Below are 21,808 nucleotides of genomic sequence, written 5' to 3'. Positions count from 1 at the left end.
TTGTGAGATAAGAAGAGACTGGCAGATGTAGAGGATGGGTTTTTGGACAAACACCTCCTTTTGTGGTTTGCATAGAAATGGGAGTCTCACTGTCAGTCAAGGTGGCTCTAAGAGTGACAGAGCGATCCCAGAGTTCGACATGAGTGATGCCCAACCAGAGCAGGCCGACTGCGAGCAGGTGGGATCAAGCTTTCAAAACTGCTCGCTGGTTCTGCTCCACAGGCGGCAGGAAGGGTCAGGAGGGATGCTGAACACTGCATTAAGACCAGTATTAAAAAATGAAATGATCCCCATAAACAATCAGAAACTAGGCATGGGCTGGATTCCAGTATCAAGGTATACCAGAGTTTTAAAAGCTTACAAAAACATCCTTTTTGATTTCAGAGAAAGTAGATCGACTTTTTCTTAGCCTTTCCTCTCCCATTGCTTGATGCTGCACACTGCCACCAGCTGGCTGAATGTTGCTAATGATTTCTCTCACTTTCTTAGACGAATAAAAAGCTTTGCTGCTTGGAAATATTTCTTCAATGGTGAAACTTGTGACATATTTTAACTTTTAGGAGTCTTTGTGTTGCAGCCCATATTTCTGGGACAGTGCTGCGTACCAAATCAAGTTGATCATCCCTTCTTCTCTTCTGGATAGACAGCGTGCAAAAAATGGAAATCTAAATAAGTGATTTTTTTCTTTATATAAGTGCATTTTTCTTGAATTGAGGAGGTAAGACACTTTGCCAATGGAACAAGATGAATTGCACTTAAAATAAGAAAAAACAATTGCATTGTCTTGTTTCTAGTGCATATTATCTAATATATAATATCTAATTATCTTATTTTAAGGGGGAAAAAAACACTCATTCCATTGGCAGATCATCTTATTTAGCTAATTAAATTAAGCGTAAAAATTTTTTTGTTTCAGTGAACATGGACACATTCACTAACCCAGAGAGGTAGGTTTTTAGAGTTAAAGTACAGTGAAATTAACCCCCCAGTAAAGTATAATCACCAGCTGATCAGTTTTAATAACTAGATTTTAACAGAGATGGAAAAACTGAAACAGTTTTATGAGCCGTTTTAAACTGATCACATTTAACAGTTAAAATGTTTTATGTTTCCTTAATATTGTGTAGCCCTAAATTATAAATATGGCCATAAGATATAAACGTTTCAGAAGCACTAGGACTTATTGTTGCTTTTTGTTTGAAATAAAAGCATTTGGATCATGTTATAAATTTTCTTTCCACACATTTTCAATCAAACCTTGATATTTAAAACTAAGGTATTTTTCGCACCTCAAGCGTCTCCTACCAACCCATGCCTATCAGAAACTGTCGTCAAATAACTTCAGCATACACAGGCAATAAAATAAACGCATCATAGCAATCCCCCCCTACAAAAAACCCTCATCGATTGACTTGATTTCTGACTAAAGTGATGTTTGCAGGAGAAAGACAGACAGTGGAAGTGGTGCTTGCTGAGGACAGGCTCTGACGTAGCAGTAGTAGTAATTTCTAAGCTCCTCCAAGAGTGAAGGTGGAGGCGGAGGAGGGATCCGTAGGAAAGAGGATAAGATGGCAGCAGGGAGGGAAAGGTGAGGAGCTGCTGCAGATTTGCTCTCTGCAGCAGGCAGGCACTCAGTGGCCACATTATCACATCAGTTGGCAGGAAACTCCAAACGCAAAAAAAACATAAAAAAGTGAAAGACGAGGTGGCGATCCTCCCTGCCGCATCCAGCTGAGCGTTCCCAGACACCAAGGCGAAGAATTTCTCCAAGTTGCAATGTTAACAGTGATGTTTACTTAGATAAAAGAAGGTGAGGATGAGCGCTTTTGAGTTTTCTTTGCATTTTCCTTCACTTTGCTACCGTGTTTGACATCCTCTGGTCCCGCTGACAAGAAGGAAAGAAAAAAAAAACAACAAAACAACAAAGTTCACATCCAAGTCAATTTAAAAAATAAGTACACAGAGAAGCCACTGCGCAGATTGCTTTAAAGTCTTTTGCTTTTGCAGTTTATATTAGCCAGTGTTGCTTCTCCTTTCTTCTGATCGTTGGCATTATTAAGTGCTATAACAGACCACCTATTCACAAGTCTTTGCCTCATTTTACTTTTAAAAAAGTGACCTTGTCTTCTGGGTGAGGGGGAAAGAAAACAAGCTCTTCTTAATTTGGTTTGTTGCCTTCTTCCCACACAAACACACACATAAAATCACACACACAAGTCTTATGGAGAGGTGGCTGGCTGAAGAAGTGCTTTGTTATCGAAGTCCTTGTGTCTTGGACAGAAAATGGTTGAAGACCAGCTTGCTACTCTCCTGAGTTCACACTCTCTGTAAGGGGAGATAAAGGGTAGTAGTGGCAGTTTTTTTTTTTCCTCTTTCCGAGGGCAGATAAAGTGTTCGCAGTTCACTCTTCCCTTACAGTCTGCTTTCAGTCATACGGTGCTTGGACGGTAGAGTCTCTGGCTTATATTGCACGTCGCTTGAAATAATGAGTTTGCAGGTGGAGTGGGCGTGCGGCGGAGGGGAAGGAACTCATTTGAGGTTTTTACTTCTCCCAAAGTGTCGCTGAGACAGTCTGAGACCAAACTGTAGAAAAACAAAAACAATGAAAAGCCCAGTGATGGGCTGAGGTGCATCAAAGTATTTTTCTCCTACAGCTCCTTTGTATTAGCAGTGGTTCATAATCGTCATATGTACATCCTCCCACCATACAACTGACAGACATTGTTTCTAAGCTTTGCTTTCAATGGTTTCTAGAAGACAACTCATAAAAAAATACTACAAAAATAAATGGCTTGAACAAGGCGAACAAAGTTGCATCATTCCCTTTGAGCGTTGTGTTTGGGGAACTCGATCCGACTGCAAAAGAATAAAAATGCACTGAAGTTGTGAGCTGCAGCAGCATGTACTTTCCACTCAGGTTTCACTGGCTCAGAAATAAGGGTGTGCAAGTTCTCCATAAGCTTCTTTACCGAGTCAAGAGTGAGCGTGGATAGCAGGGCAGGAAACGGTTTAAGGCTAATATTAGTGCTGAGAGAAACAAATGACGGGTCTGGACCAGCTGACAGTGTGACAACCACTCTGATTGAAGGGTTGAGTGTTTTTTTTTTTTACTTTGGGAATGATGCCTTTCTTCATGGATCTCTGAGGTGCATGATGATTGCCAGTTTAAAGATGGCAGCTTGTTGCCATGTCAGTTTAACTCAAGTTGGTTTAAACCAGCGTCTTCCCCGTTTGTTTCAAGAAAACATTTTTTCCTCTTTGATAAATGAAACACTGGGCTCCAAAGTCACATAAAAAAACTGCAACTGAAATGTTTTTTTAACACAAAAAGAGCAGAGGAGGTGGACAAAGCCAAGCAGCGAATATGAAGCGTTGTCCTCCTCTCGTCTCTCTGTTTCTTCACATCCACACTTGATTATCTCCACATTGATTTGCAGGGCTTTTTGCTCCTCTTTGTCAGTTTTCCTCCTACATGGATTCTCCACTCAGCAGGTCTCCAGGCAGCAGCGTATTGATTGGTGTGGGGCTCCCCATGACTCGTCCTTCCTCTCCGCTCGGAGGTCCCCAGAGGCTGGAATACTGCTGAACACCTCCCCAAAGCAACTCTCCTCCTGTTTTTGTCCCGCCTGCTCCGAGCCCGCCGCTATTTCCGCCGCCGCTGTTGTTATTGTTGTTCCAGTGGGGTGAGTGACCAATGGGGTGAGCCACTCCAGATCCGGCTCCGCCCATCCTGGTCTGATTGGTTCCAGGGGTGGCCTGCCAGCTTGTCGTTCCTCCGAGCGACTGGCCCTGTGCAAAGAAGCGATTCACCTCCTCTTCCCCGGCAAACTCTGCTAAAATGGTGGTGTTTCCCAGCACACACCTGGGTGGAGACACAAAAGATCAAGGGTTAAACTCCCTAAAATGAACAACTCAATACCGTAAAGTTCAGGGGAACATACATGTGCAGGGACTTCTGAGCTTTGGCGGCTTCATCCTTGGAGCTGTACCGGACCACAGCGTTTCCCTGTGTCAGGTTGAGGTGGAATGTGATGAGGGGGCCGTGCTGCATGCACAGTGTCCGCAGAGTGGAACCGTCAATCTGGGGACAGTTTAAAAAAAAAATCATGCCGTATGATTAGTGAGATAATGCTCCAACGAAAAAAAGAGAGAGAAGTCCTGAGAGGAAACGGTTACCTGTGGAGTTAGGTTCCTGAGAACCAGCCAGCTACTGGTCCTGGTGGAGCTGTCAGGACTCCATGTGGTACCTGCTGTGGGAGAGAGAGGCAGCAGCAGAAAGCTTACAGGGAGGATCAAACTTCTCAGGTTCTTGTGAAACAATGAGGTGGAGTCGATAAAATCGCTCTAAAGTCAGTTGAAAGTGTTCAAACACAAGTCATCCATTTATTTTCAAGAGTACCACTCCCTTGAAAACCCGCCCACACTGAACTCTAAACCAAATGAGGTGGTTAAAGCCACATAAAAGTATCTCTCACTCTTCTAGTGTATCATGCACGTCATTACTGTAGAAAAACAACAGAACATCTCCAGGAGTGTTGCTAGTAAAAACAAAAACCCTGCAGTATAGTGTAGCTCTACCTGTGCTGTAGGAGCTGCTCCATCCTTGGGCCAAACCCAGAGAGTTCCCGCCCCAGGTGGAGGAGGGCTTTGTGTTAGTGAGGCCAGGCGGGGGGCGGGAAGGAGCTGTGGTGCTGCTCCGTGGACCCTGGGGGACCTTCCAAAGCTCGTGGGACAGAGACGCCTGGCTGTGAGAGATGGGACCTGGAGACCAGGTTGATTTCATCTCTGACAGTTTGCCTGGATGGAGAAGAGGAAGGAGGTCGTTGGTTTACAAAACCAGATGGCTGGAAGATGCTCTGCATCTCGGTCTTTAAAGGGAAACCACAACATCTGACTAAATATACCTCCATGGTGCTGGACTTTCTGAAAACCTCTAGGAATACCAGGTCAAAGAAATGGCATCAGGAGACTATATTTTTCTGGATCACCTGAAATCTTGTCATTTTACCTTTACCTTTGATAAAAATGGGGGACAATAGGCAAAGAATTTGACAGAACATGATCTATAGGTGGGAAAAAGGTGCCAGTGGTCTAAGCTCTTACACCTACTGTACTTCATGTCTTTTTTATATACTCAAAAATATGATACTTTTCAAATATTTAAGATTGTTATAATTTCACTTCATAGGCTGGCAGGTTTTGAATAATGAACCTGGAAAATCTGAAAAAAAAAAAAAAAATAGAAGGTGCAAAGGATACAAGGGAGCAAGGAAGAAGAAGACAAGGAGAAAGTCAGCTTGGTGGAAGGAAGAAAAGAAGGAGACCAGGAAGAAAACAGAAATGAGACAAAGAATGACGTAAAGAAATTAAAGGACCCATAAAAGGGAAGGATGTAGTACATAAGAGAGAGAGGGAGGTAGGATCCAAGGAAGAAGAAAAAAAATGAAAAGAAGGACACATGGAAGAAGCAACACCAGGGTAGGAAGTAAAATAAAATTAGGAGGAAAACAAGATTAAAGGAAATGGAAGAATAAAGGGAGGAAAGCAATAAGGAAAGAAGGGTGTAGGACACAAGGAAGACAATTTTAGATGCTTTTTCAGACAATGCGTAGCCAAATAACTGCATAGGAGTGCTTTCGTTTCCTCTGATTAGAAACACAGTTTATAAAAGACCGACAGTGATGCTGCACTGACAGGTTGATGAGAAACTTCTATAGAAACTGTTCTATAGCTGCTACTGTTTGCTCAGTCAGTCGCTGGCTTTTTAAACACGGAGAATCAACACCATAAAATCCTCACTGTTTCAGAGAACATACACATTTAGATCGACACTCGACGGGAAATTTGCTCTGGATAAAATTCAAGAAAAGAAGGAGGCCATGTAGAGAGGTGACATGAATGATGTGGGTGGAGGTCTACATGTGACAATGACGTAATAGGACCCTCTTAACTTTTTCACATGTCACTTTACAGTCTGCTGACAAAGTAATGCATCATTATGAAAAGATAAGGTGAATTATGCAAAGTTTGCTTATTTTTTAAAATAAAATCTAAGCACTGAATGCATTAATGTTCACCCATCCTGTATCAACCTTTTGTAGAAACTTTATTTTACTCCAATAGCAGAGATACTGTAAGACTGTTCCCAACAGCTTTGAGCCTAAAAGTGTTCAAGCTTAAGCTAATTTTAAGCACATTTGAACATTAATTTAAAGTTTTATCAGATTTGCCGTTGGACTTGGTTCAGCTGCTGGCTCCTAAGCCGCTTCCTCCAGCAGCTTCCTGTGCAAATGCAAACTAATGTGGTGGTTGTAAGGTGGCAAAATGCGGAAAAAGATCAGAGGGAAGCCTGTCTGCAGGGATTCAGTTACTGCAATGTGAGAGGAAAAGAGGTTTTGGATAAACAATGTACCTGCGTCGTCCATCTCCGAGGAGGAAAGACTGAAAGAGCTAGTGTAGGCACTGACTGGCCAATCGGTGGACGGAGGCAGAGCCTCGCTCTGAGATGAGGTGGGAGAGGAGCCTAAAGCGATGCCAGCAACACAAACAGAAAGACAAACACAAAGAAAACGTAGCAAAGAGAGAAAATGGTATAAAGAAAAAAACATACAGAAAAAATGTTCACTCAGAAAAGCGTCAGCTTGCAGGTGACGATGGATATAGCAGAAATTAAAGGTAGGAAAATGAAGAACACGGAAAGAAGAAGCAGGATTTTCTGATGGAAGCTGCCATTTATAACGTTTTACTATCTTTGAATATATATATATATATATATACCCAAAAAGTTTTTTTTCCCCCTTTCATTTCTAATTCTGAAAGCAGTTGGTTCTCAAGTCTTACTTCCACTCCTGTCCCGGAGGAGGTAACGGTTGACATCTTGGATGTTGGTGTTGATAGTAGGTCCACTGGGGACACTGCCAGGAGTTACATTGGGGTCGGTCTCCGGGTCGATATTCTGCAGACCTTTCCAAGGTACACCAGGACAAAACTCTAAACCAAAAGAAACACAGAATTAGCTAAAAAAGAACATTTGTGCTGACCGTTTGAGTCTATTAACAAAGGAAGCTGCCAAACTGGTTAGGAATATAAAACAGCAGGACTCCCTCCAGCTGTTTCCCACCTGGAGGCCAGTTGATATTGGTCCCATTGGCCATCTTATCGCTGCTGTTCTTGCCCGGACCCCAGCTCTCTGGAGGAACCAGGGGGCTGCTGGGAGACTCTGAACTGGATATCAGATTGTAGGGGTTGTACGAGTCGTCCATCTGAGGGGGCTTTCCAGGTGGGCCGAGGTTGGCGCCTGGGAAATACATGATAATATGAAGCTAGAATATTACAATTTGAAATATAACGAACAGAAACTATTTGTTTTTAGCTTTATAATAAGTAACCATCTTTATATCTGGTTTTTACTCAAATTCTCTAATGGACTAAGTTTAAATTGTATATGAACTATTAACATTAAAAATATAAATTTTATTAGAATTGTAGTGTTTTTATGAAAACATTTTACAGTTAGAACTTTACTTATGCTATAAGACCCTAAAATAAAATCAGCTAGATTTAGAGATATGTTGGAGAGTGGTTTATTTCAAACGTAAAGGTGCATTGCACAAGGCTAAAAAGTTTTTTTTTAATACATGCCCTTATAGTGCCTGCCATGTAAAATGCCAGGCACTATAAGGACACTGTTTACTGCAGTCGCCTCTATAGGCTCGATTAGTTCAGCCGGATCAGATCCTTATAGCGTGCGCCTGGATGTCAGCTGCTGCTCTGTCTCATTCTACACACTCAACTTATTTTAGGAAAATAAAACTTCTGTTTAGTGCAACAAAAGGGATGGAAGAGGAGTCTGACTGGGGACAGAATAAGGCGAGTAAATATTGGGGAAACTTTTATCAAGGAGGAACCTCTTCTTGCTAGAAAGGTTTAGATGCTCTGTTCAAAATAACCCAATATTTGTAACTTTATTACCTCAGATTACATTATACCTCTAAACAAAAGCTTTTCCTTTTTCCTCCCCCATGCCTGTACACAGCACTGATGTCATAACAACTTGACGCCAGAGGGTGGCAAACTTCTGCAAAAGATCTGTAATGTACGCTATGATGTTTTAAAGTTATTTTTACGTTTAAATTATAATGTAGAATTAAGTACTATGAAAAACATCAGCCACAAAGTTTTCCTGAATTAACATAGTAAATATGAATTATTTCTCTTTTCGTTCCTGCCTTTTAATTTTCTTCCTTACAGGCCAACTTTTACTAAAAAAAACAGGAAGTACAAATAAATACCTATAATTAAAGGAAAAAAAATAACATTCATATAATCTGTGATTAGTAACTGGATAATTAAGAATATTTTATAACCGCAATAAGATGAAGGCTAGCAGATGTCATTGTTGGTATTTCAAAAAGTCCTCTCAGATTAATCTATATGCCAAATCTAAGCTCTGATACTTTCCTGTAACTTTGAAGAACAACATATAACTAATACAGGAAGCATTTAAAAAAAAACATTGAGTTTAAACAGATTTCTGTTTAAAAATCTGGCTCCAGTTGAAAGCTTTTATTTTGAAGTGCTTCACTGATGTCAAAATAAATGCACACTGATATTTTCTCTTACCATGTTTTCCCAGGTTGGGCTCAAGAGGAGAAGAATTTCCAGAGAGGCTTTCGATGGAGTTTGGATGTGTCCACTGTGACAGCCGGGACTGCGGTAAAGGTGGGTCCTTCAGAGGAAGACCACCCACATCCATACAGTTGTGATTCATATTTGGATTCAGTCCAGCTGAAGGCACATGGAAAAAAAAAAAAAAAAGCTGCTGTAAAACCTTTTCTCTGTCAGAATCCCAGAATTAGGTTTTTAAACACTCACAAAGAGCATAGGGGCTGTAGGGGCTGGGAGATGACTGCGGCTCTTTGGTCTGCAGGTCAGAGAGGAGTGGAGTCTGGGGGTGACCAGAGTAGGAATCCAGAGGAGTTTTGGCCCCACCAGGATGCAGGCCTGAGTGGGAGGGCTGCTGTTGCTGCTGCTTCATGAGCAGAGCCTGGGCCAGCTGACGTTGGTGCTGCTGGATCTGCTGCTGCATGTTATTGATTGTACGTGCAACCTGTGATAACAAGACGGAAACAGTTAGCATCTAAAATATAAAACCGTCCACATAAGAATGAATATGTTTCTGTGATTTTAAGACCCCAAAAAAGGACACTTCTTTGCAGAAAATCTTACTTGCTGCTCTTGTTGCCGAATGGGGCCAGAAACATTACGCTGTGCCTGCAACATTTGCTGTTGAATCTGTAAACGCTGGTATGCCTGTGGAGGGAACACAAAAAGGTCTGATCATCTTTACCTCATAACAGATGAAATGACACATAGGAGAGCCTTTAAGCGTGATGTGATTAAACGTTAATACACTCACCAGTTGCAGCTGGTAAAGTTGGTTTAGAAGGGTCATGTGTTGAGGGTTTATTGGTGAGGTTAAAAGTGCAGGATTCAGACCAATGTTTTTTGCTGCAAACTGTAAGAGCTGTGCTTGAACCTGTTAGGGAACATTAGACAGACAAGACCTTTATGAAATTGAGAAGTTTTTTAAGTTTACATGTTCAGTTGTTACAGTAATGCATAGACACCAATAAAAACGTTATTAATGATGCTAAAAAGGCAACAATCCCAACTTCCATCATTTCCTATGCAGAACCTTTCATGTTCAGTTGAATGAGCGAGTGTAGCTGATGTAGCGAAGCATGAATCAGGGAACATATAAGTGTAAATGTTTCTCCAGGTGTGACTGTACCTGAGGGGAGAGAAACTGAGGCACTTGAGCACGTAGACTAGGCTGAGAGGAGCTGAGAGACGGCACTGGTGGCTGAGGAGGCGGCTGCGGTTGCTGCATGGCCCGGGCTTGTGCTGCTCCACCTCCACCAAACATTCCACTCTGCATCTTTAGGGAAACAATAAAATCCAACAATCCTGTCAGGTTTAATCCTTAAGATCTTCACACGATAATTCCTGCCTATTAACACACATATTAAAGGTTATCACCTTATCAATGAAGGGCAGGCGAGGATCTGCTGAGGGGTCTTTGGAAAGAAGCGGAGGCCGGGGGCAGCTCATGGGCTTGTTGATGAGCCCGTTGTTGTAGTCATGGCTGCCAATCCCCATCCCGCGCTTGTCGATCTCTGTCTTCTTCTCCAGCAGGGAACTCATAGCCTGATCCAAGTTCATATTGTTGCTCCGCAAAGCCTCCTCTGCTGGATCCCTCTGAAAAAAATAAACAAACAAAAAACAATCAGTACTGCAGCTGAGACACAAACGTGCAGTATATAAACCACCTTCATCCACTAAACATTTAAAAGAAGTGTTTTAATGAACCTTTAGAACACAAGTATAAAAGACATGTAATAAATGAGTGATGAGGGTTTTTCTTGCAGCGTTTTCTTGATGGCCTCACACTCTTTTGCCTTTTTCTATGTTGCCATACTACATCATTAACCCTTTTCTTGTTTATTAGAATTTCATGTGTGAGACCAAAACAAATCCTGACCACATGTATCATAAATAACTTAAAAACCTGTTCTATAATAAAAAAAGAAGCAAAGGAGTCTTTCATATTCTTCCACTACTATCTAGGTTGAAAGATATGGTTTAGTTGTTGCAAGTTTTCTGCTTCAGGCTGAAAAGTTTACTTTGATTTTCACAGGATTTATGGAATAGGACTAACGGCTATACTCTCATCAGCTGAGTTTTTTCAATTGCAACCGTTTTGCTAAAAGTTTAATAATTTGAACCACCAATGATTGTGTAGAAGAGGCCTGATGTTACACCTTATAAAAGTTTGATTTGCTAAATTCTTAATGATGAATCAATTTAACTTACAGGGAAGCCCATGTCTGTGAGCTGTTTGATGAGCTGTTTCAAGATCCAGGCATCTTCCTGTTTCCCTGGTATCTTCACCTGAAGTTAAAAATAAACAAAAAAATATAAACACTAAGAAATAAAGATATCATAAAGGAGCATAAACTTTGCACAATGTATTAACAAAATGGTAAAAACTAAAATGATTTCTAAAGGAAACACCATGCATATATGTGCGAACATGTTACAATCTTGTAATTAACAGCTTCGTACTTTTGGTGGGACTTTTTTGGAGGAATTTCCCCAGGAGTTACAGGAAGAGTTGCTCTCCTGGGAGGCTGTGCTGTTCCACATGTCTCCCTCCTCAGAATCCCACTGACCCCCTGAAAGGCTCAGCTCTTCACCTCCTCCTCCCCATCCATCTTGCATAGGTTTGGAGGCTGGAAAGCAAGCAACAGAAAATTGAAATTCCAACTTTAGATTATGAAACACAAACATGAAATCAAATTGGATTAAAATATGGGATTGTTTGTAGAAAACGAAATTGTAAATTAGTAGAATTTAACTTTACTATTTATAGCAACATGATCATTTGACATAATCAGCCACATGGGGTCACTGTAGCTTTATAAGTAGGCTGCCCTTGCATCATACTGATGTCCTTGACTAATCACAGGAACAATTCTTGATTTTCTTGTAACATATCAGCAGTGAAGAAGATTACTCTTCAGTAATATTAAGCAGGATCAGGTATGCAGATTAGTTTTTTTTTGTTTTTTTTTACCAGGTTTTCCAGGTGCTGCCGTCATTGCTGGGTTGCTCCTGCTGTAATTGTCTGGGTTGCCGTCTCCCCAGCCCCCTGGGCTCCCAGTGGGTTTGCCCCAAGCAGATGTGCCATTATCCACGCTGACTGGAGAGGGCACAGGCTCTCCCCAAGAGCTCTCAGATTTTGTGTGTGAGCTGGAAAGCTCTCCCCAACCTGGAGGTCACACAAGGACAGGAGCTCATCAACGGGGAAACTCAACAAAAGTCGCCAAACATGTTGACAGATTACATGCTTCTTAGAACTCTCATAGTGTAAATAATGAAAGATTTTCTGTAGATTTCTGGAGTCCTTGCATTGAGACATTGGGCTACCATTCTCCATTTATGTGATGCTAAACTCAATGTCAGAATCTCAATCAAACCTTTAAAATTCCTTTATAAGCTTTTTTAAGATTCATGGAAATTACACGAGTTATATATTTTTCGCATCCTTATTATTTATTAAAAGCAACAGGAGTGTCTGCTTAAGGCTGTCAGACACGTATCTTTTGGTAAGAGTGGTGCCAAACAGGCCTGCAGGGAGGTAGAAGACGGCTGGGCTGAGCAGAACTGTGGACAGAAGTAGGCAGGGCCCGTTTAGGATCTGGCTCGTCCCAGTGAGTTTTGGCATGAGTAGCATGGCTCTGCTGCTATACCTGCAGCAATGCCAGGCCCAACTTAGCTCTCCCGCTAGGGAAAGGTCAGGTTCTAAAAGCTGCTCCTAAATTATAGTTAACATTCAACCTTCTGCTATGTTTTGCCAGAGAGCTACACAGACCTACAGAAATACATGGTCTTATTTTATCCTGACATTCTGTTATGAACGTAAGAATTGTTCTTTGTTTTTAATCCATTCTTATGTTAGGAAACAAATAAAAGTGTCTGATATGAGGTATATTTACCAGCAGTAACAGCTGGTAGGTTCTAATGGGAAACAGCAGGGGGCATCTGCCCTTAGTTGGCGTCTTGGGAGCCTGTGTCACCTCCTTCTACTCAACTTATTGACAGACTGCAGCTTCCATACAAACAGTTCCAATAAATGTTCACGTTGCATATTGTAAACTCTTCTTGGATTTGACCGGCTATTGATAAAATTATGTTTTCAATCATGAAGAGCAGGTTGAACCGCCAGAGCCACCAGTGCCTCTCTGATCAGGAGTAAATCCTAGCAGAGCAATCTAGGTCAAGATTTTACCTTAAGTGGATCAACAGATTGGAGCTTAAGGGTGCACTGTGCTGACTACCTAAACCGCTTTCATGTTTGGCATGTCGAATAACAAAAGAGACAAGACATCTAAGCTGAGAAATATGTCAGAACAAGTTAGCGCTGGTGAGTCTAGCTAAGTTTCACTGTAGGAAATTGTAAAATATTATTGCTATCTTACCTTGAGCTATGAGAGGACCCCTGATGTGAGGCATCCCAGATTGGTGTTGTACCGCAGGTTCGATTGGCCCACTGCTAGGGCCTGGGTTTGGAGTGTTTGGGCTATGGTTCTGTAGAGGTGCAGGTGGCCCGTGATAGGAGTGATTGTGAGCATGAGTATGGTTGTTGCCAGAATTTGGAGGGTTATTGCCTCCTGTGGTAACTTTAGCTTGGACCATCCCCGGGTTGTTCCTATCCCACAGGTTGACGGCCTTATTGTAAGCACCGGGGTCGCCCCAGGCCGAGGTCCCGTCATCTATCTCCATTTTGCGACGGATTGAAGGTGGAGAGGGCTCTTCCCAGCCTGTCGGCTCATTTGACGCTTCTTTCTTAGCACCACCCCAGCTGGCCGGCTTCACAGAGCCCTGACCACCCCAAGAGCCCATAGCCCCCCCTCCACTAGTACTATTTGGCCCATCCTGGGGCTTGCCCATCCAGCCTTGAGGGGGTCCGCATGGGCGCTGTGGTGCAGAATCTCCCCAGCCTCCACTGCTTCCAGCTGCAGAACCTCCATGTCCGGAAGTAGACATTCCCCATTCTCTTTTGTTTTCCTTCCAGTTTCCTGATTCTCCTGCCCAGTCGGGTCCAGATGAACACTTTTTACTCTCCTCAGGTTCTCCCCAGTCCCCAGAGTTATTGCTTCCTCCACTGCTGCCCCAGGAGTTTGATGTTTTGGGTTGCTCACCCCAGCCCTGGGCTGCTGACTTGCCATGTGAATCATCCCATCCAGATGATTTCTCCTCCCCCCAAGACTGAGCACCGCTCTTGGGTATGCTGTTGGTAGGGCCTCCTGTTGGAGGGTTACCCCATCCACTAGGCCCTGTTGGGTGTTTTACGGTGGTGGGTGGGTCTCCCCAACCAGAGCTGGGTGTATGTGAAGCTGCCATGCTGCCACCCCAACCAGAAGGTCCCTGTGAACTAGGCACATCATTTTTATTCCCAGAATCAGACCTCTGAGTGGGGGCCTTGTTAGTGTTTGAGGGTCCCTGGACATCGCTTGAAGCAGCAGGACCAGAGCCCCATGATTCAGCGCCAGCATCGTTCTTGCGTTTCGAGTCATCCATGTCCCATGTTGTGTGCTGGCGTACAGGGGTCTGTCCCCAACCGGTGTTGCAGAGCACTCTGGGGTCCAGATCCTGGGCAGGGAGCAAAGGAACCACTTTCTCCCTTGTTGGGCCATCCCTTCGTCGGGGAAATCCCTCCGTGCTGTCACTGCTTCCTTCACTGGCACCAGCTGTGCTCGCAGCTCTGTTCCAAGTATTGGCTTGTGAGTCCTGGGGAGGAGAGCTGGGAGCGTCCCAGCCTCCCTGCGCCTCTTCACTGTGCTGTTTCCCCCAGTCTCCACTGGACTGTTCGCCCCAGCCTCCAGAGTTTCGGGCACCACCCCCCACATTGACCAAAGCAGAGTCCCAGCCAGGTCCTTCCTTTGATGAAGTTGGCTTTGTATTGCCACTGTTACCCCACAAAGAGTTGCCATCTTCCCCGTTGACCTGTGAACCCGCCAGCTGAGACTGCCCCATAGGACCCATGCCAACAGAGGAGTTGCCCCAACCAGACAAGTTTTGGATCGGGCTCGGAGGTTCATGTTTTTTAGTCTGATTTGGTCCATCAGTTTTAAGGTTTTGAGGTTCAGAACTGAAAGACACATTCGTGGAAGGAGTGAGGTGCGACTCCTCAGAAGTCGTTATGGTACCCCATGCACTGCCAATCCCCGAAGACTTGCTGTTATTGTTGACTCCAGAACAGGCACTGGTTTGGGTTGGTGGGGGGCCAGGAGGGTTACAGAGATTAGGTGTAGGTTGAGGAGATGAAATGGCGTTGGCTCCACCTGAGCTGCCTGCCCCTGTACCTCCTCCATCATGCCCCAACATGGGCCATGCTGATGGGTTGGCATTAGGGTTTAGGTTCAAGTTAAAATTGTTGGTGGAGGATGACGAAGAGGAACCCCAGCCCCTGCTGCCACCTCCTCCCACTGGGCTGTCACACTTTCCTTCATTACCCACTGAGGACTGAGGGGAGTAATGTGAAGGTCCTGGGCCAGATCCCCAACTGCGATTGGTTGAAACCTGGCTTGAGAGCATGCTGGTTCCAGTATGATTGACAGGGCTAGGACCACTGTTGGCTTTACTGTTAAGGTGGTTGGCAGGGAAGTGGCCTGTCTGACTATTGGCTCCTGTGGCCATACTCACTGCACTACAACTACTGCTTGAACTACTGCTGCTGGTGGTCAGGTGACCAGGGTCAGTGTCCAAAGGGCATCCTACTGGAGAAGCCTGGCTCTGACTGAGGGTAATAGAAGGCCAAGCCGCTGAGTCCTTCTGGTCAATAATTAGTGGATCCCAGCCACTGGAACTGGTGGAAGATGCAGCACTTGTGGCACTTCTGTTGGCTGGCAGGTTACCCCAGCAGGGGTTATCATACTGCGTTAATTGGCCACTATGCGGGGGCAGTACTATACATGGAGAGAGAGAGAGAAAGAAAAGAAAAAAACAATGAGCGAAGAAGGTAGAGAGACATGATTTCACAAAATGTACAGAATAACATTTAAGCATCTAAGCCGTTTACTTCTAAATGCCATTTGTCTTTAACTGCATTTGGTATAGGGATGGACAATAATTTGATATCAGTAAATATCACAATTCAGTTTTATTCATCAACTGTAATATGACTTTTAAACACAGTTACGTTATTTCAATATATAAATACGGTGTTGTCTTACGTTTTGGGTTTTATGTAGTTCTATGTGGTATGTTTCTCCAATGTAAATATTTCTAAAATGTCACACAGTGAGTTGTGTTATTGGCAGATCTTGAGGCTTTCTTTTTTGTTTATATCAATTTGAAAATTATGTTTCAATTGAAATTAAGAAATACATCTTGATATACATTTGTGCTTGAAAGTTCACATACTCTTGTATTAAAGGCAGAAAATAAAATCAGCTGCCAGTAAAATAAACAATAGAATAATAATAGAAAAATGGAAATCATGGCATTGCTTCTGAATTTATATATATAAATAAATCTATTCACTGTTCATGAGCAAGGTTTAAACAAAATTTCTAAATCAATATTTTTTTCAATATTTTTCGGCTTTGTGTTATTTCACTTACTAGTGTTAATTTATAATTTTCTTTAATGGGAGAGTAAGTATACTATCAAGCACGAGTATAGGTTTTGGTTTTATTTGCAAAAAACAATTTTGTAGTGAAGAAGAAGTTGAGAAAATAATTTTTCTACAATTCAACACTGGCACAATTATTTTAATACCCAGCAATTTCTTTTAAGATGTATGTCACTGAATCTTTTTAATCAATCCATAATTGACATTTTACATGGGAAGGGAGCTAAACATACATATTCTCGAAGCTCACATTTTGAGAGCACAACAAAGCATTGCATCTTGGGAGCCACCAATACCCCACTTCGTGCACTGGGGCCCAAACAATTAATTGGATTAATCACAATGAATTGAGTATTGACATAATCAATAACTTCAGCAATTGCTTAGTTGTTAAGTGGAGAAAATCGTCTCCAATACATGCTATTTGCTCAAAGTAACCGGTCAGATGAATCATTAAGCCAAAACTGTACCAAAGCATAAATGTTGCACTAAAGATTTAAATCCTTGTCACTAAACTACACCGCCCAATCTCCTGAAGTGGCACAGTTTTAGCTTCAAGTGATTCTGTAAAAAAATCTCCCAGAAAGCACCTGATCATAAAATCAATTAATCCAAAAATTTAAATCAACAGATTAAATGATTAGCAAAATAATGATGCAGCCATAAAAGGAGGAATATAGGAAGTAATAAGTATGGGGGAAGATCTGTGATGTTGTGGGTGTTATCTTTCAAAGATCCGGTACACATCATAAACAGTAAATGGATCTACGAGTCTCTAAGCAGGGCACAGAAATAAATATAAAAAGAATTTCTTTAAGTTTTCCAAATCAATTGTGAAAAGAGTCAAAGTTGTGTATTTGGGCAAATATTCTAAACCAATCAGAACATGACTTCTAAATTAAATATTTGAACTTGAAATGACAATACAGTACCAACATAAATCCATATTTACAGATATATATAAAAAAACGATTTCCTTCTAAATTAAGAAAATTATTCTAGCATGATAAGATTCAATAGAAGTAGTCCTTCAAAAGCTTTAAACCTAATCATTCAAATTATTCCATCTTAACAAGGTAAAGCACCACCTACATCCCCACAGAAGAGCTCTCATATCCTAGTTCCAAGTCAGATTTATTCAAAGACGAGTTCTTAGAGCTTGCTCATCTTTGGCTTATTAACTCCAAACTGCAAAGCCATGACCTTTACTTATCCTGACGCACCACTTCTTTACACCCTCGCTACAACATCACTGGGGAAACCTGTCTTTTTCTCTGCTGCCACCCATCTGGAAAACTTCTAGCTCTATTTTGGAACATCAGAGATGTGATGATGAAGCTAACGCAGCCTTGCTTCATTATTTTGATCCAATCCTCATGCTATATCGGTTCTTGTTTACATTCCCCCTTCACAAGAACACAGTTTGCATACAAATACAGTAACTCTGTCACAACTGGATGGGGGATGTGACAATATTTGTGTGACACCTCCTGTTTTCAAGCTTACCACATCAGTCGTCACTACATAGAAAGGAGAGAGGATGTAGTGAGAGAGCAAGGAAGGAGGGGGGGAAAAGAGGGCACTGTGTTTCTGACACACAGCGCTGTCGTTCTGTGGCGTCTCTCTGCTGTAAAAGTGCAGGACCGCCATTTTCTCAGTGCTGAATGAGAGCCAAAAAGCCTCTGATCTACTGTCTGCAGCTCCACTACTGCTTCGAAGGCACGCATCTCGCTCGCAATGATAAACGCAATGATCTCAAAACTGAGCACTCAAATTGCACTGTTGTTGCATCTGCAATGGTTAAAAAGTCCTCATCCAGACTATGTAGATACAAGCTGCCGAAAAAAAAACAAAGAATAGACAGAGAGAAGCAGAAAACACATACAGGAAAAAAAGAGGAGACACAGCAACCAAATACCTGTAGAGAGGTGCCTCCCAACCATCCTGAACAGAGCTATGTTTCAGGCAACGCAGCGACCATCCTTGTCTCAATATGTCTGCTCGGCTCGCCAAGCTTCTGAGGCTCATTTCTGAAATGCTGCCAAGAAGTTGCACAGCTCTTGCGCGGCATGAAACAACCCCCATCCCACCTCCTCCACACCTTCCTTCCTCTCTCCCTCCCTCACCCGTCTCGCTTCGTCCCTCCCACCAACACTGCTTTGGCCGGGTCTCTCCTCTCCCATCTATCGACTCCCTCCGGCTTTATTTATATCGCATTCTATTCCTGTCCTGACAGAGGATATTTTCCCATCCTGGAAAAGCAATGAAACATGACTGGTGTGAGCGCGTGTGTGTGCAGACTCTCATTGGGCACTCTCAATCAAGAAAAACAACAACAAAAGAAGAGGACACTTCTGACTCTACAGGCTTTCCCTCGTATCTTTCATCTGTTCAAAACTGTCACTAAATATTTCACTCTGTCTTCAATTAGCACTGCAGCCCACAAAGGAGAGACTCTTTCATAGCAGCGACAGCAAAATGAGAGCAAGAGAAGCTCATTTTACTATGAAGTTAACCAGAGATAATTATTAATTGTTAGTTATTTGAAACCCGGTATGGTGCTAGAGCTGCAAGGAAATATGACAATAAAGAGAAGCTCTAAAAATATCCATGTTACGGAGAGAGGAGGACAGGAAGGACATGTAGGCTGGTAAAAGAAAGAGAGCAGAGGCCCATTGGATCAACGCCGCCATTGTTTACAAATTATCCCAGCATCCTCACAACAACAATAAGTCAATGTTTGGTGGGAAACAGGCTCCTATTATGGCTTTGGTTCCACCCCTTCTTCTGTCCACTATAATTGCAAATTCCAGACTTGGTTTAGGCCACCAGGTTTTTGTTTATTCAGGATCTATGCTTAATAATTGTTTAAGTAGCCATTTTTCTTGGATCATTACATGACTGAATGAAACACGATTGCCAAAGTTTTCTTTTTTCAGATTTTTACGTCAAATGTCCTGTGATGTGAAAGCCAACATGGTGCCATGAAGCTAACAAGAATTCAAGAGACCGGGAAAGGGAATCTGACCCACAACCTGACAGATCTCCCATCCATCCGTGGATTTTAGACATATTTATCCTTTGTTTCATATTAAACCTCGACCTCACAATAAACCAGACTGCTTGTTGTCAAAAGGTTTACTCTCATCTTAACACCAAACATTGAGGACATAAAAAACCTAAATAACCATTAGGTTTATGGATGAATAATAGATCCTTGTAACCAAAGAGTTTTGGTTGTTTGAATACCAGCAGAATTTTGTTATTTTAATTATTTCTGTTATAATTACAGCTGAAAAGTTTGGTTAAGAAGCTTTTTGTCATGTTATATTTAATAAAACAGAGAAACAGGAATTTGCAAGTAAAAGTATAAATTACAAAAACACTTTGGTTACATTTTATAAGAATTAATAGACGTAGCAGTAATTGACAGTATGGCTTTTAACATTGACAGTTCTGCACTGATTTATGCTGTATGTACAAATACTAAAAAATGCTACATTGTTTTTTGGTAAGAAATGTTTACATTTCTTTTGTGACTAGACTGTCGTGTAATGGGAAGGAAATAGCAGGTTTGCACAGTAGAAAGATATGTAGGATAGAAAGTGAAAGACAAAGATAGATGTTTGGCAGCAGGAGTAGGAAATGATCTAGAGGGACAATGTGGGCCTCAGCTGTACAGGTTCTGGCTTAATGAAGTCCCTGAGGGAAGGAGAGACTAGATGGTACAGAGCTGACAATGCATGCCGCCAGCCAGATGAACATCCTTCAGGATGGAAATACACAAATCTCTGAAAAAAACATGCTGCCTCTTTGTTTGAGGATTAGAAAGTTCATATTCTATTGATACATCATAAAAAAGAGTAAGGATCACAGTAAGGATCAGTCCAAATGTGACCTTCAGAATGACCTGATTATAATGTAACATCAAAGGCCATCTACTTCAATATAAGTTATATAACGACCATAAACTGGAGTCCATATATTATAGTGATCTGTTGTTTCAGTTCCTCACCGTGGCACAAAACAAATACTACAAGCCAAACTCACATCCATTTAGATTGTTAGAGGCATAAGAAACTAATGTATGGCAGTGGATATGCACTAATATTTGATATTTGATTAAAAAACAAAATAATTATTGCAATTTAACCAATTTTGCAACTGTGCTTTTTTGCAATAACTACAAGCATGTAGATATTTCACTCCAAGTACTCATTGTTTTCAGAACCTTAAAAGCTTGTCTGTCCAGAGTCCATTGTTTCAGGACTTTATTAATAATGTCCTAATTAACTGGAAGTACGCACTTCAGGTTGCTATGTGGATCTGATTTCTAGCTGCAACTCACTCTTTCTTTCTATGTGGCGGCAGACCCACTTTAAGCTTAACACGGCCACCTAAAGGGCTGGAGCAAAGTCAGGAACTTACTATGGTTAAAAGTAATGTGGGTGAGTGCCTCTGCTATTTGTAAATTGCATTTTATAATTTAACCAACCCGATTTTTGTTAACTGGAGTGTTAAGATTCTAAAACATGGCTTTAGCTTAGAGTAGTAATTCTACCAAAATTGTACAAAAAAACAAAACAAAACAAAACAAAACAAAACAAAAAAAAACTACATATTATTTGCATATAAGATAAAAATCGTTGTCTGTCGAGTGAAAATGTTTCAGTTTCACCTGGTTTAATTTCACGAAGTCTTCATTAAGGATCTTTTGCTATCTGATTATTAATAAAAAATAATCTACAGTTTAATCGATTAGCAAAATAGTCCTAAAATGGAATGTTTGATGAATATCAAAAGGATTTTAGGGGTAAATTCTTGAAGAATTATAAAAAATAACAGTAAATTCAACAGACCCTGGATGGCCTAGTCCAAGTTCATTTCCCAGTGAACATGTTGGGGCTTTAATTGACACAAGAATGGAGGAAACTCATCAAATCTTTACAGATTTCTTTTTACAAACATTGCTGCCAAAGGCAGGAAAGCTGATCATTCATATTCAGTGCTGCTTCTATGAAAGATATGATCTCCCTTTTTAATTTTCATCAGAACTCTGGTTGCAGCATTTTGGATCAGCTTCCTGATAGTAAAGGATTACAATAGTCCAGCCTTGAAGCAACAAATGCATGGACTAGTTTCTCAGCATCACCCCTGGACAGGAGATTTCTAATTTTCTAAAGTCAGAAGTAAGTTTTTACCTTTTTTCTTTTTTCTTTTTTTGAGAGGGAAAGATATTTTGCTCTCCTGGCTTTCTTTGATGGCCTTCTCTGATTAAAACTTGGCTTTATTATATATTATACATCTTTAAGGAAAATCTAATTTTGAATTGGCACAGGAGGGTTTTTTGTTTTGTTTTTTTGCATTCTGATAAGCTTGAGGAAGCAGCAGACTAATATTTGTTGTTATTAAGCATCATAACAAGATTTCTCTGTGGTTAATGTCTGTCTGATGTGGATGAAACTCCAAGTTGTTCCCCTCATTCACAAATTAAGAGCTTTGCTTCTAACATCTTAATGACTATCTAGCATCATACCACGGGGTTACACTGCACACAGGTGTCTCCCATATGGCTGGTGGTCTGTAGTGAAGCAGAGCCTCATCTGA

At 41.6% G+C, this 21,808-nt stretch overlaps 1 protein-coding gene across 3 annotated transcripts in view; it reads right to left on the bottom strand.

Moving 5' to 3' along the window:
* Positions 1-1,196: 1,196 nt before the first annotated feature.
* The window catches only part of LOC107091165 (trinucleotide repeat-containing gene 6C protein-like), a 55,170-nt gene continuing 34,558 nt past the window's right edge, over positions 1,197-21,808 (bottom strand). The window contains exons 1-18 of one of the 3 annotated variants that reach the window (XM_015384936.1): positions 18,120-18,254; positions 13,044-15,533; positions 11,639-11,833; positions 11,128-11,294; positions 10,876-10,953; positions 10,042-10,260; positions 9,794-9,940; positions 9,419-9,538; positions 9,229-9,312; positions 8,875-9,109; positions 8,623-8,787; positions 7,121-7,297; positions 6,841-6,990; positions 6,413-6,523; positions 4,579-4,797; positions 4,177-4,250; positions 3,942-4,081; positions 1,197-3,862 (exon numbers count right to left, since the gene is read on the bottom strand). In XM_015384936.1, the coding sequence (XP_015240422.1) occupies positions 3,469-3,862; positions 3,942-4,081; positions 4,177-4,250; positions 4,579-4,797; positions 6,413-6,523; positions 6,841-6,990; positions 7,121-7,297; positions 8,623-8,787; positions 8,875-9,109; positions 9,229-9,312; positions 9,419-9,538; positions 9,794-9,940; positions 10,042-10,260; positions 10,876-10,953; positions 11,128-11,294; positions 11,639-11,833; positions 13,044-15,533; positions 18,120-18,144 (5,190 nt within the window). In that variant the 5' untranslated portion in view covers positions 18,145-18,254 and the 3' untranslated portion in view covers positions 1,197-3,468. Of the gene's footprint in view, positions 3,863-3,941; positions 4,082-4,176; positions 4,251-4,578; positions 4,798-6,412; positions 6,524-6,840; positions 6,991-7,120; positions 7,298-8,622; positions 8,788-8,874; positions 9,110-9,228; positions 9,313-9,418; positions 9,539-9,793; positions 9,941-10,041; positions 10,261-10,875; positions 10,954-11,127; positions 11,295-11,638; positions 11,834-13,043; positions 15,534-18,119; positions 18,255-21,808 lie in introns of those variants that run through there. The other 2 variants (XM_015384934.1, XM_015384935.1) reach the window with 2 other exon arrangements.

This window comes from Cyprinodon variegatus, unplaced genomic scaffold, assembly GCF_000732505.1.
Source record: "Cyprinodon variegatus isolate N-32 unplaced genomic scaffold, C_variegatus-1.0 Scaffold327, whole genome shotgun sequence".
NCBI classification, from domain to species: Eukaryota; Metazoa; Chordata; class Actinopteri; order Cyprinodontiformes; family Cyprinodontidae; genus Cyprinodon; species Cyprinodon variegatus.
Note: the sequence above shows the minus strand (reverse complement) of the source record. Positions and strands in the feature narration are given on the sequence as shown.